General features: G+C 40.6%; 1 protein-coding gene across 8 annotated transcripts in view; it reads right to left on the bottom strand.

Moving 5' to 3' along the window:
• The window catches only part of LOC119656582 (syntaxin-binding protein 5), an 863788-nt gene that overhangs the window by 110567 nt on the left and 740998 nt on the right, over positions 1 to 12223 (bottom strand). For all 8 annotated transcript variants that reach the window (XM_038062976.1, XM_038062975.1, XM_038062977.1 and 5 more), the window contains exons 7-10: positions 10861 to 11068; positions 10637 to 10712; positions 10409 to 10563; positions 4109 to 4290 (exon numbers count right to left, since the gene is read on the bottom strand). In XM_038062976.1, the coding sequence (XP_037918904.1) occupies positions 4109 to 4290; positions 10409 to 10563; positions 10637 to 10712; positions 10861 to 11068 (621 nt within the window). The remainder of the gene's footprint in view (positions 1 to 4108; positions 4291 to 10408; positions 10564 to 10636; positions 10713 to 10860; positions 11069 to 12223) is intronic.

Below are 12223 nucleotides of genomic sequence, written 5' to 3'. Positions count from 1 at the left end.
ACGCGCAAAAAATGGCGATAGGTGGGAAATATACTCGCTTAAAGTGTAGTTTTTCCGAGTAAGCCAGTGTGAATCCCACAAACTATTGAAAGCTGGCGCAACAGCGTTTTTCAAAGATCTTTACCTTCACTTGTGAAGAAATAATAGATAGGTAAATAGGCAGCCAACCGATTTTGAAAAGGCACAAGACTTTAGAAAAAATTTTGAAAAGTATCCCTGCCATGCTGTACATACATCATGCTACTACCAAGCACAAGTAAAGGAGGAGAGTTTGAGGCAAGATATCTAAGACTATTCTCAATAAAATTTGCTATTTGCTATCCTCAGTAAAATTTGCAGAGTGAGGGAAACTTATAAAGAAAGTGTACATGGACGCTCAGTATAGTTGGGGTAATTTCACCCTAATAAACTCCACCGGACCTCACCTCTTCGTCAAGGAAGTTAACAAATGAATTACTTGTTCCTCAGGTTGAGGGTTGGCCGACGGGTCAATAGATGATAACCATGAAAAAGCAGCTCATTAGGAACCTGATACAAGGACTGAGATCGAGTTGACTTAATGGAAAAGGCATAGAAATTTTCGTGTTTGCGATCTGCAACTTTCGAAACCTTCGATACGGACTGACTTTACGACTATGGCTATGGCCATCGAAAACGGTTTATTATCAAGGGGCCCAGATTTCAGGGATATAAGCTGAATCTTTTGGGTCCAAGCGAAGTGAGATGGTTGGACTCCAGAGAATACTACTCACCCTCTGTGCTTCTCTACTCTGGAAAGCCTATTGGTAGCAAGTGCGGATTCGGTTTCGGATTGCTGCTGACGATTACCACAACGCACTCTCTCATGACCCGGGAACTGGTTTCTTACAGAATTTTGACAGTAAGATTCCGGTCCAGATTTCGAAGTTTCACAGTGTGGAAAGCTACGACTTAACGGATATTTTCGATATAATGGAGCAGGATAAGACATCTTATCCAATTAGCAATTACATGCAGTCCAGGAGAGAGTTCATAAAGGTGACATTGCGATCATGAAGATTGATCTGAGGTGAGCCCATGTGCGGACATGTGATGTGGAGGTATGGTATTGGTGACCGTAACAACAACGGAACAACAACAACTCCTGCAATTTTTAATTTCCATTTCGCCAATAGTGTAAATTGTTCGAGCAAAAGGCCTACAACAAAGTCACTTATGTTTGGACGGCTAGGAACATCTAATCTGATCGGCTGGCAGTAGATTAAGGAAGGGTCGACCATTTGATGGTTACTTATCTCGGCTTGCGTGCAATTCTCTAGCGTCTGCAAACAGGGCAACAGAGCGTTGGTCCTCAATACGTGCTTACTCCGTGATCCGACTGTTGTCCAACAGTGACAACACTTTCCCGAGAATATTTATGAGCACTGGATTGTCATCAAATGTCCCTTTGACTTTGGTACGAATGAAGTTGTTGGTCACGCCCACACGAGTTACAAGAGTTAGTTGACTGCAGAAACGTGGAGAGGGAGCTATGAACATAAAATGCGCTCAAACAGATAAAGCGGTCAGCCTTGATGATGTCCTCGCGAAACGTTTCCATACAATTCATGCATTCATTCGCAAGTGCTGGGAACTTGAGATCGCTGCATTTGCTGTTCATCGGTTTCGAAAAATCTTTCAGCTGTCAATAGAGAGTCTGTCTGGAATGCTCTACACAGCAGGGGTATTCTGCAGAAACGAATAGTTATTATCAGAATGACATATGATGATACAAAATGACAACGCATCAAATTGATGGAAACCAGCCAGAAAATCGAGGAAAAGATGGGGAGACACGGTCAATGCTGATGGTTGAAGGCTACTAGTTGTAAGAAAGCAGTTGCCTGTTTGGAAGCAACTATTGAAGGAAGCCAAGACTGGAACAGAATGTAGCGCTGCAACGAAGAATAATTGAAAGTCTCCCTCTCATTCAGAAACGAGGTCGTTTCGTTTAGATCGAAATGGCCGACCTTTTAGTCGATTCTCGTCGACTTCCAGTCAGGCCTTAGCTAGTGAAGTTCTCGTCAATGTAGAATAGATGATCATACTATCAAAGACACCTATGTGGCAATCCTTCTACGATAGATGCAACCCCATATCGATCGTGGATACCCTCACTTCAGTTATTATCATAGCGTGGTAGGCCACTAATTCAATACAATATCTTCACCGCTATTACTGCCAGGTGACGTTCATTATCTTTGATAGCCGGTCAGCACTCAGAAACATGGAGGGCAACAGGACGTCACTACGGTAGATTTTGGTTTTGAGTCGGGGGCCCGTCCTGCCGCGTCGACTGAGGTGGACGCCCTACCATTTCTCCGAGGCTTGTGAGTCAATCCGATCATCATGTTTGTGACGACATTGTATGCATTTTCTTGGTCGGCCTGTCGCGGGACCTGTCACTAAGAGAGATCAGGTAGGATTTAGCATAGTGGAATAACTCCAACTATACTCTATTTATCTCTTTCCCTCATCTCAGCAAAGATGATTAATAGCGTTGATCCGAGAAACTTAAATCGCTCAATTTGTACTACCAAAAGTCAGATTACGAAACTGCTTTTTCATCAATTTGTAATTTTTGGAAATTCCAAACTTTCAAAAACATCTTTCCGATTATGGTATTTTTTTTTACTTAAATCAATCGCGTTAGTTGAGTAGTTAACTAGTGAAGAGGAGGTTACCTGATTTGTCGGAATTCGAAATTCAAAGTTGTTTCACAAACCTGTATAGTATCGGTTCCTTTACTTGTAATATAATAACAAATATCGAACGAATGTACTCGTTCTTTTTTAAAGGAGGGTCTTTCCGTAATAAGCAATTGTACAAAAACCAGCTTGTCTACAAACTCACAGGAATATTTCAGCATAATGTATCATTTGTCACTTGGTGGATCATTAATCAAGATGTACGATGAACGTGGTATATCAGAAGTGAAAAAGGAGCATTATTGTTATGTACAATAGATGGATTCGCTTCAGGGTGCAGCGTTTTTACTTTGGCCTAGTTGATTGTTTTGACTGTGAGGCAGGCGTAGCAGATTTGTTTCTTATAGCGTTCGTCCTAACTAATATTTTGGATCTTTACGTAAGATGTTTTATGTGAAAATAATCCCATGCACTATGTATGTGTGCATATATATTGGCAAATAAGGCTAAATACGAAACATTCATATGCTTGTAGCTACACTTTAACTGAGCTAAACGTGGGGTTGCTCTACCTCCATGGATTCATTTCGTTGTACCACATCGAATCAGTATTAGAAAAAGGTTTGGTAGAAATTTCACGGTTGAGAGCCCGTCTTAGAAAGCTACGGTTTCGAAAATAAATATATACTGTTTGCACCTCCTGTGTAGGATTCTCAAGCTGTACATTTATATTCAAATGGATTTGCAGAAGATTTGGTTTTTCCTTCAACTCAAGTGGGAAATCCGATCGATTCTTCTTAGTGCAAAATCTGAACCGATTTCAATCAATTACATTAAAGCTGTGGCACTGGCGCTTTAATCGGATTTCAGCGCCTATCAGGTCTTGAAATAGAATTATTGGAAGCAACTCGGCATCTGGAAGAATTTCATAGTCGAATAAAATTCCATTATTCCTCCTCCAGGTACTTTCGGATTGCGTCTTCAAAACGGGGGCATTCGATTCAGTGAACAAGCATATTTGGATTCGCACAGATGTGCGGATTAATCTTAAATTGTACAATTTTTTCTCTCAAGATTTTTTGTAACTTTTTGAAGGTACACATTTATAATTGAAAAGGGCACTGTCCCCTACTGAATACAATTATATTACAAGGCGGAAGTTGACATAGTAGGAGGCGCGAACTTATCAAATCGTGCATGAGAATTCGAATACCAACCGTTCTACACGGAAATTGGAATTTGAACTTTGATTTTCATCCTAAAGATCCTATTTTCATTTTCTCTTCATTACAATCATTATGTATTCGTTAATATCTCTCTGATGACTAATGGTTCTGAAGCCTTAGCATCATGTTTTGTATAGGTTTATTTTATATTCAGAATGTGGTATTTTTGAGCAGGATTTTACTTTTACTTGCTGGTACGTTTCAAATAATACTTACCGAATAGAATGCTGGAACTAAATCCGATGGACAATCGGCGAAATAAGTGCAACAAGTAACAGATGATTCATGTAAGTCCATGGGATAATGTGATTCGAAACATGGAAAACCCGGGGTTAATAGGTCTATTAAAACTAGATCGCTTTGTAATAAAACAGCTATGGCGTATGGCTCTTGCATTTCTGAAATTAGAAAGAAAGGTATAATTAATATAATAACGAAGATAAGTATAAATTAAATTGCAATTAACACAATAGCGACAAAGGAGATTTCATTTTTAAGTTTTTGTGTAAAACAAAACCTTATTTAAATCGGTTTACTGTCTGTCTGTCTGTCTGTCCGTCACACGCATTTTTCTCGGAGATTATAACAGCGATTGACACCAAATTTGGTCGAAAGGTGGGAACTGTGAAAGCTCACGAATACGGTGAGTTACATCCTTTTACCTAGAATTTAAGGGGAGGTCCCCATACATGTAAAAGCGGAGGGTACATTTTCTTTTTACCAAATGTAGTCATGTGGGGTATCAAATGAAAGGTCTCGGTTAGTACTTTCCGAAACTGTTAGTTAGTCTTAGTTTTGACATTTGTTGGAAACGCGGGGAGTTCGGGGACAGAAAGTGATCATTTATTTAACCATTCTCAGAAACTGCCCAACCGAAAAATCTAAAAAAAAATCAAGAAGCTGCTACTTTATAGTGGCTAGGCTCCGAAATACCTTCCATACCGATATCCCTTCAAATAAAGTTAATAATAGTATATTACTATAATTTTCAGTAATGGGCTGGAGAACCCCCCTTAAGTTCATCCTAGCATCACGAAATTTTGCAGCAATGTAGGCTTTAATATAGAGCTTGATCTTACCTCCGCGCACGGTTGTTGTCAGCCAACAGAGCCTATTTCAGCTTACAAAGACTGTTCCGCTCGAAACGTCTCACCATAGGGTCAAAGCTCTTACTGCCCAAGGCTATGATCTTGCCAGTCCTCATGTATTCCTCGGAAACTTGGGTTCTTAGCAAGAAAAATTGCGAACTCTTGGCCGCGTTCGAGAGAAGAATCCTCCGAAGAATTTTTGGCCCCCTACATGAGGATAGACGATTCCGTAGCCTACACAATGACGAAATCTATGAGCGATACCATGACCGTCCGGTTGTGGATAAAATCCGGCTCAATAGGTTACGGTGGGCGGGTCACTTAATCCGTATGGATGAGGATGATTCCGCTCGGAAAGTCTATAAGGGCAATATCTATGGTAGAAAAAGAAAACGAGGCAGACCCTGCCTAAGATGGAGTGATGGCGTAGGTCAGGACGCCAGACAGTTTTTAGGGATATCGAATTGGTGGACCTCGGCAGGCCTAGACCGGATACCGGTTGTTGCGCCGTTGATGATGATGATGATGATCTTACCTTAGCTTGGTGGAAATCGCACTATTACTGACAAAGTTATAATAGGTTAAAGTGGTCACTTCGTTGGAAAGTCAAGATTTCGAATGTCAGTATCACCCTAAAGTGGATATTCTCACATAATATATGCATATATTACGTGTTACGTACTAATGGGACAAATTCACAATCAAATGTCTTTATAAAAGAAATACACAAAAATAATACATACAAATACACAAAACCTTTCATACCTAAAGCGTCCAACTTCCGGTTTCCCGACATGTTTTTTCCTGTGATTGATTAAAGAATAATGCGCCATTCGCCATATTAATTCCTTATATTCGATATGAGGTCATATTTCACCAATCCCATCTAGGTAATATCCACAAATTCAAATAACGGAGATTCAGGTTTGCAAAGTCTGTACATTGTTATGTAAAATCTTTTCGCATATGACTATACAGGGTGTCCCGTTTACAATGGTAGAACTTTTAATGGTGGATAGTGTCACTTGTTTGTGGAAAATTTGGTTCATGGAGTGGTCACTCTATCTTTTACCGAAGAACTGCATTATAAAAACCGTTAGGTAGAGAGACTGCCGAATGATTTGAGGACGTTTTATCTTTGATGATGTTGAACAATTGGCGCTGATAGAAGTATCGATAAAAAAAATCTGCAGAAGGATCTAATTCCATCAGTGGAAGGGCTTTATTCTCAAGAGAATTACCAAACTGTTGGACCTGATTCTATGCCGTCTCATTGCTGTACACTAAGTAGTGTTTTTAATTGTTTGTTCATATTTGATTATGTAATCAAAAACAATAGTAATGATATCAAGCATTGCATTCATTTTTTGCAAGTGAAGGATTATTTAACGGAAGTTGGCATTTCTACGATAAACTGTTTTGAAAACAGTCCTGATATGAACCCCATTGAGAACCTCTGGCACTCTATAAAAGTGCAGGTAATGAAACCCATATCTGATCATTTAGATAAAGTGATCGAAGATAATAAAATAAATAATTACTTTGTTTCCTTTTCCAGTCTCTCTCCCCCTTCAGAACGGGGGTCCACTCGCCTTAACCGGTTACGCCATTTTGTTCTATCAAACGCCTGATCTGACGGCGTGATGGTTGAAGAGGTAGAGCGTCAGTCTCCCTATCTCGTTGCTCTGGGTTCCAATTCCAGTCGTCACTGGTGTCTGGGTTCGTCTTGTGTCTGTCCCGCTGCTGTGAGCTTATCACTTGCATAGCGTTATATACTCCACCAAGATGCAAAACAGGAAACACTAAAGGTTTGATCAATATATATTCGCGGAGCTTTCAAATCACCATCTAGCGTATCAAGCCACAGTTGTTTCTGCCTCCCTTTTGGTCGTTTCCCATTAACTTCGATGATCAGACCAATCTTGGCGACTGAAATCTCGTTACCGCGAATTACGTAACCATACCATCGAAGATGCTTCTCTCGCAATTTTTCCACGATCGGTGCAACCCCATATCGATCGCGGATATTCTCATTTCAGATGTGATCAACGCGTGTCACCTGACTAGTGCAACGCAACATCTTCGTCTTCATTACCGCGGGATGCTGTTCATTGTCCTTTAAAGTCGGGCGACAAGGCAAACGACACTGCGGTAAATTTTAGATTTGAGACGCTCGTTGGGATTTGGTTCACATAGAATACCAGTTACACTAATGCGTGAACCAATTTTATAACAAAGATATTTAAATCGCTCATTTCTGGGCAGGTCACCGCTACGGACAATGGTTCATCAAAAATTTCGTTTTCGTTCCGTGTTGTATGAACAATGTATAGGGCGCTGACCGTTAAATCTCCCGTGTGACAGTGTCCATAACAAGAACACAGAGGAGCGGTGTAAATTTTGGTGTAAATTTTTTTTAAGAGTTCAATATATGATGCAACAGTCATGGTTTCTTCAATAAAATATAAATTCGTGACGCCACTAGCTGCGAAACTCCCCCAAACGAGTACACTTCCTGCACCATGTTTCATCGACGCAGCCAAATTCTTTTTTTTTTATATCAGCCTATGATTACCTCTACACTTTGTTTTTCGTCAGCACTGAAACAGGTGAACAGTATTTTATTGCAGAACCCTTGTTCCGTACACAGATACTTCTTGGCAAATTCTAAACGTTTTTTTTTGGTTTACGCAAGGGCCCACACCGAGCGGCTCTCAAATAGTACCCCATTTCCTTGAATGCTCTGTTTTATCCTTAAATTCGGACAGTTAGAGTTTAATACGGAAGTCAGTGGTGGAAATTGGTGCTCCCACATACTTCGCTGCTATTGTCGGTAACTATTTAGCAGAAAGAAGGCTTTGTTGTGATACCGATGTCCGACCCCAGGAGTATGTTGTTTCCGCGAGTGTGCCACGGGACTCCATATTGGGCGCACTACTGTGGAACATCATGTACAATGATGTATTTCATTTCCCAGTTTCGGTAGAGGTCACGGTGGTGGGTTACGCCGATGATAAAATATTGGTTTCTGTCATAAAGGATCTAGAAGATACTGAGTTATATTCATGCGAAGCAATCAGCGCTGGATTCATGATTGCAAAGGGAAAAATCGAAGCGGTCCTCATTACCAAGTAAGGTTAGCGAAATTCCGCTCACGTTAGATTTGAAAACCATATAATCACTTTGAAGGCAACCATTTGATAGTTTGGTGATAGACGCGAAGCTAAGTTTTAAACAACACGTGCAGTATGCTTGTGACATAGCATCCACTACGAGTACGACTCTGGCAAGAATGTTGCCGAACATTGGGGGGCCACAGTTTACCTATAGATTACTTATAGCCAGGGTGACGAGCTCGATCTTGGTTTATGCAATCTCAATTTGGGGAGTTACACTTCAAATATCATGCGATGCCCATAAACTTAGCGTTGTCTACAGAAAGAAAGCCATAAGGGCGTCTTTTGCCTTCAGAACCTTCACAGATGAGCAGCATTCGTCGCTTCAGGAAGGATGTCGATTGATATCTTACTGGATGAGCTGATGAGCATATCTAATGTGAAGTCAAAATCTTCTTTATCACAGATGAAGAATGGTGAAAGGTAGGCGTAAATTACAGCTCAGAGCCAGTTGACATATGCCCTGGTAGCTATCATTAAGCAATGGTTGGTGAGACCGCATGGGGAGGTTGTTTATAATTTTATCCACCTTTTCACTGTGCATGGCGGATATTGCTAATACCTCTACAGGTTAAAACTGAATGCCTCCCAGAACACGAAATTTGAGAATTTTGTTTCCTCACCAATGTGGTTGTCTTTACGTTTTTTCAAACACGTTATGATGCTACAAGATATGTTGACGATACTTTAGTTAAGGTGGAGTGCGGTGACTGTTGTGTGCTGTGTGCGCCCCTTTTGAGGGTGGAAGTATTGCAAAATATGTTTTATGAAAATTTTTCAAACATGTCTTTTTTCATCGAAAAAGTTAATTCGTTTAATTACTAGTGGAGTTGTTTCACACAAAAATGTTTCAACAGTTTTTCTAGGGATTGCAGGGTCCTAAGTCCTCATCCGTCATCAAGTCGGACTGGACTTAATGGGAGAACTTACTCCTTTTTTGGTCCATGGACCCCACGTTAGGGCTTAGCACCCAAACTTCAAAAATATTAGGTGAAGGCGACTTTACTGTTTCTTATCAGGGCCTCTGCTCTGCGAATTTACTGAGGTTGAGCCGTTCTTAAGTTTTGGTAGTGAAATCTAATGAGAACTGCATACAATTTTCAAGATCTTCTTTCAACTTGAAAAATTAGTAACAATGACACAACATTTTAAAATTTAGTCATATATTATTAATTAATATTGTTTACTAAATATTAACTCATATTAAGATGATCTTCACGACAATATAATCCTGGCCGCAGAGAAATCAGAATTCGAAGGGCGATGGCGATCCACTTTTTCTGAACATCTCTTTTCAGAACAGCTAAAAAAACTTTCAGCGTTCAGCGAAGTTGATTTTGACATTTTTATATTTTTATGAGTAACTATCAGTTGCCGGTTTACTGACACTACATCGCGTGGACACTTCAATGCGTTTGAATTCGGTTGAAATTTAAGATGCTAATAATTTCAAACAAACCGTTTTCTTTCAAAAACGTTCTTTGAAAGTTTTGTTACATTGCACTATAGAGGTGATCTCCGTCATTGGTGAAAATAAGGTGAGGAGTCTATGAAAGCTAGTTCTTGTAATATAATCCACTTTTTTTACCAGAAGACTCCTGAATACTGAGGTCTTCTACAACGATGACTCAAAAAAGGAACGCGGTTCTGGAGCAAGGGTCTACCTTTCGGATAAAAACGAGAAAGGGGCTTTTTCTTGGGACAATATACAACGATCTTTTACGGTGATGTGATCATAAAAATAGCAACTCCGAAAATTGGCGAGCTATTGAAGGGCAGGCGCATTACGATAGCAGCCCTGAGGGCGCTGGGCATTCAATACTCTGGCTACCTGTCACTGTAGCAGAAGAAATATTAATTTCCGCATGCCGAGTCCGGGACCAATCAGCAATTGGAATATCAGTAGCAGTGGTTAATCCTGCTATCACAAAATGGGAACAAGTTTCCCAGGAGGACAAGTAGCAGAGCTTAAATGTCGAAAAAATTGTTCTTTTTTAAGTAGATGCGGATATGGTATGGCGTTTTAACAAAATGCGCTTCCTATCCGGTTTCGCATTTCATGAAAAAATGAATAAACTGAGATGACTGGGGGGAAGTCGAGAAAGAAGTCTGCCCCCTCTCCCGAACATCATCATTCAAACTAGTGTCTATTAGAAATCCAAATACATTTTTCAAGTTTTCATGTTTTTCCGTTTCCGTTGTACTCTACGATAAAGCTGTTATATGTAACATACTATGTATCCAATACTTACCACTTGGCCATGGTGTCTCGCATATTGTAATGAAATCGACTACGGGATGTTCCATTTCTAAAACTGTCGTAGATTTCCCTTGCAGTACCGTTATGCAAGGAGATTTTCCTCCCTTTTCCATTGAAAGGCCACCCGAGAATATCGTGTAGGTTTCCCTGTTCGGAAGAGATGAACGAAAAAGTAATTTCAGTTTAGATAGGAGCGAACAATTGCATTCATCATAGATACCCCGTTCGAGATGTTTTAAGGTCAACTTTGTGAATAGGTTTGCACGCTTCCAGCTTCCCTTCCTTGTTGGTTTTCGCTGCAGTTGTTTTTCGTGTTGTAATGGACGAGCAATTTTACGAAAATACACCCGGAAATGTCGAATTCGTTGGATAAAGTTGACAAGGGAAACAAAGTACAATCGATGAGTTATTTTGGGAGAAAAAAGAGAAAACGTGCGGACTTACCGTGTGGAAAAGAATGTGACTGGGGTTTGGGAGTCGCCCTCAGGGGCCACGTACACAATGAACCGTCTGTGTGGGAGGACACAAAATGCTTTCCTTCGTGATGCCATGATACTGACCTCAATGGCTCCGCCGATTGCCACCGGATTTCAGCACCTTTCGCTCGCATGTCCCATAATACTATTTGACCGCTTTCGAATGCGATTAATAGCTGTCAGGAGTGAAGAAGTGAAGTGAAAATGTGGTTTTGCTGTACAGGATTTTGTCTTGATTCGAAGTGATGGCATATTTGATAGGCATATTCTTTATATACGAAGAGCGTACCCTTTGAGATTTAAGTAATTTCTCATTATATTGAATAAAGTAACCAGTAGATGAAGGGTAATACCGCTGATGTTTTGCCTCGAGTGGATATGCGATCGCCTGACCAGTGATGATAAAGAGAAAACCTTTCGATCTAAAACCCCGCGACTCATCCCTGTATTCTGCGAAAATTCTCTCAATGAATTTTCAAAGTCGATACTTTGCTTCGCTTTCAAATTTCCATCTAGTGTATCAGGTCACCGTTGTTTCGGCCGGCCTTTTGGTCGCTTACCATTGACCTCGATGTTCAGACCAATCTTGGCGAGTGATTTCTCGTTAGTGCGAATCAAGTGTCCATGCCATCAAAGACGCTTCTCTCTCAATTTTCTCACGATCGGTGCACGATATGGGATCGACCGTGGATATCCTCATTTCGGAGCTGATCAAAGTGTGTCACGCCACTATTCCAATGCAACATCTTCGTCTCCATTACCGGAAGACACCGTCCAATGCCTTTTATAGTTGGCCAACACTCAGAACCATACAAGGACGGACGACATTGCGGTAAATGCTAGATTTGCTTATATGTCGATCACAAAGGACACCAGTTGTGGAACAACACTTCATCCAGGTTGTGTTAATGCGTGAAGCAATTTCATAACGCGGTTCTCCAATGGTAGATAGCATCGACTCGAGATATTTAAATCGCTCAGTTATGGGCAGGTCAATGCCACTGACAGTGATAGTGCCTTTTTCGTGGGGATCGGTCGTCAAAAATTCAGTTTTATTTAGATTCAATCTGAGACCATATTGTATGAGGCGATGACTCCATTTTTGGACAAGTTGCTCGAAATCATTCTTGCTATTGCACGCTAGAAAAAGATCATTTGCATAAAGCAGTGTATAGGGCGCTGAACGTGGAATGTTCCGTGTAACAGTGCCCATAACAAGAACAATGAGAGTGGTGAGAGGGCGTTTCCTTGATGAACACCAATAGAGACACGAAGCGGTTTTGATACACCCGCCGCACGTCAGACTTTACTTTTTGGATTGTGGTAGAGCA

This window comes from Hermetia illucens, chromosome 5 (genome assembly GCF_905115235.1).
Source record: "Hermetia illucens chromosome 5, iHerIll2.2.curated.20191125, whole genome shotgun sequence".
In the NCBI taxonomy this organism is placed as follows: Eukaryota; Metazoa; Arthropoda; class Insecta; order Diptera; family Stratiomyidae; genus Hermetia; species Hermetia illucens.
This window is presented reverse-complemented; position numbering and strand designations above follow the sequence as displayed.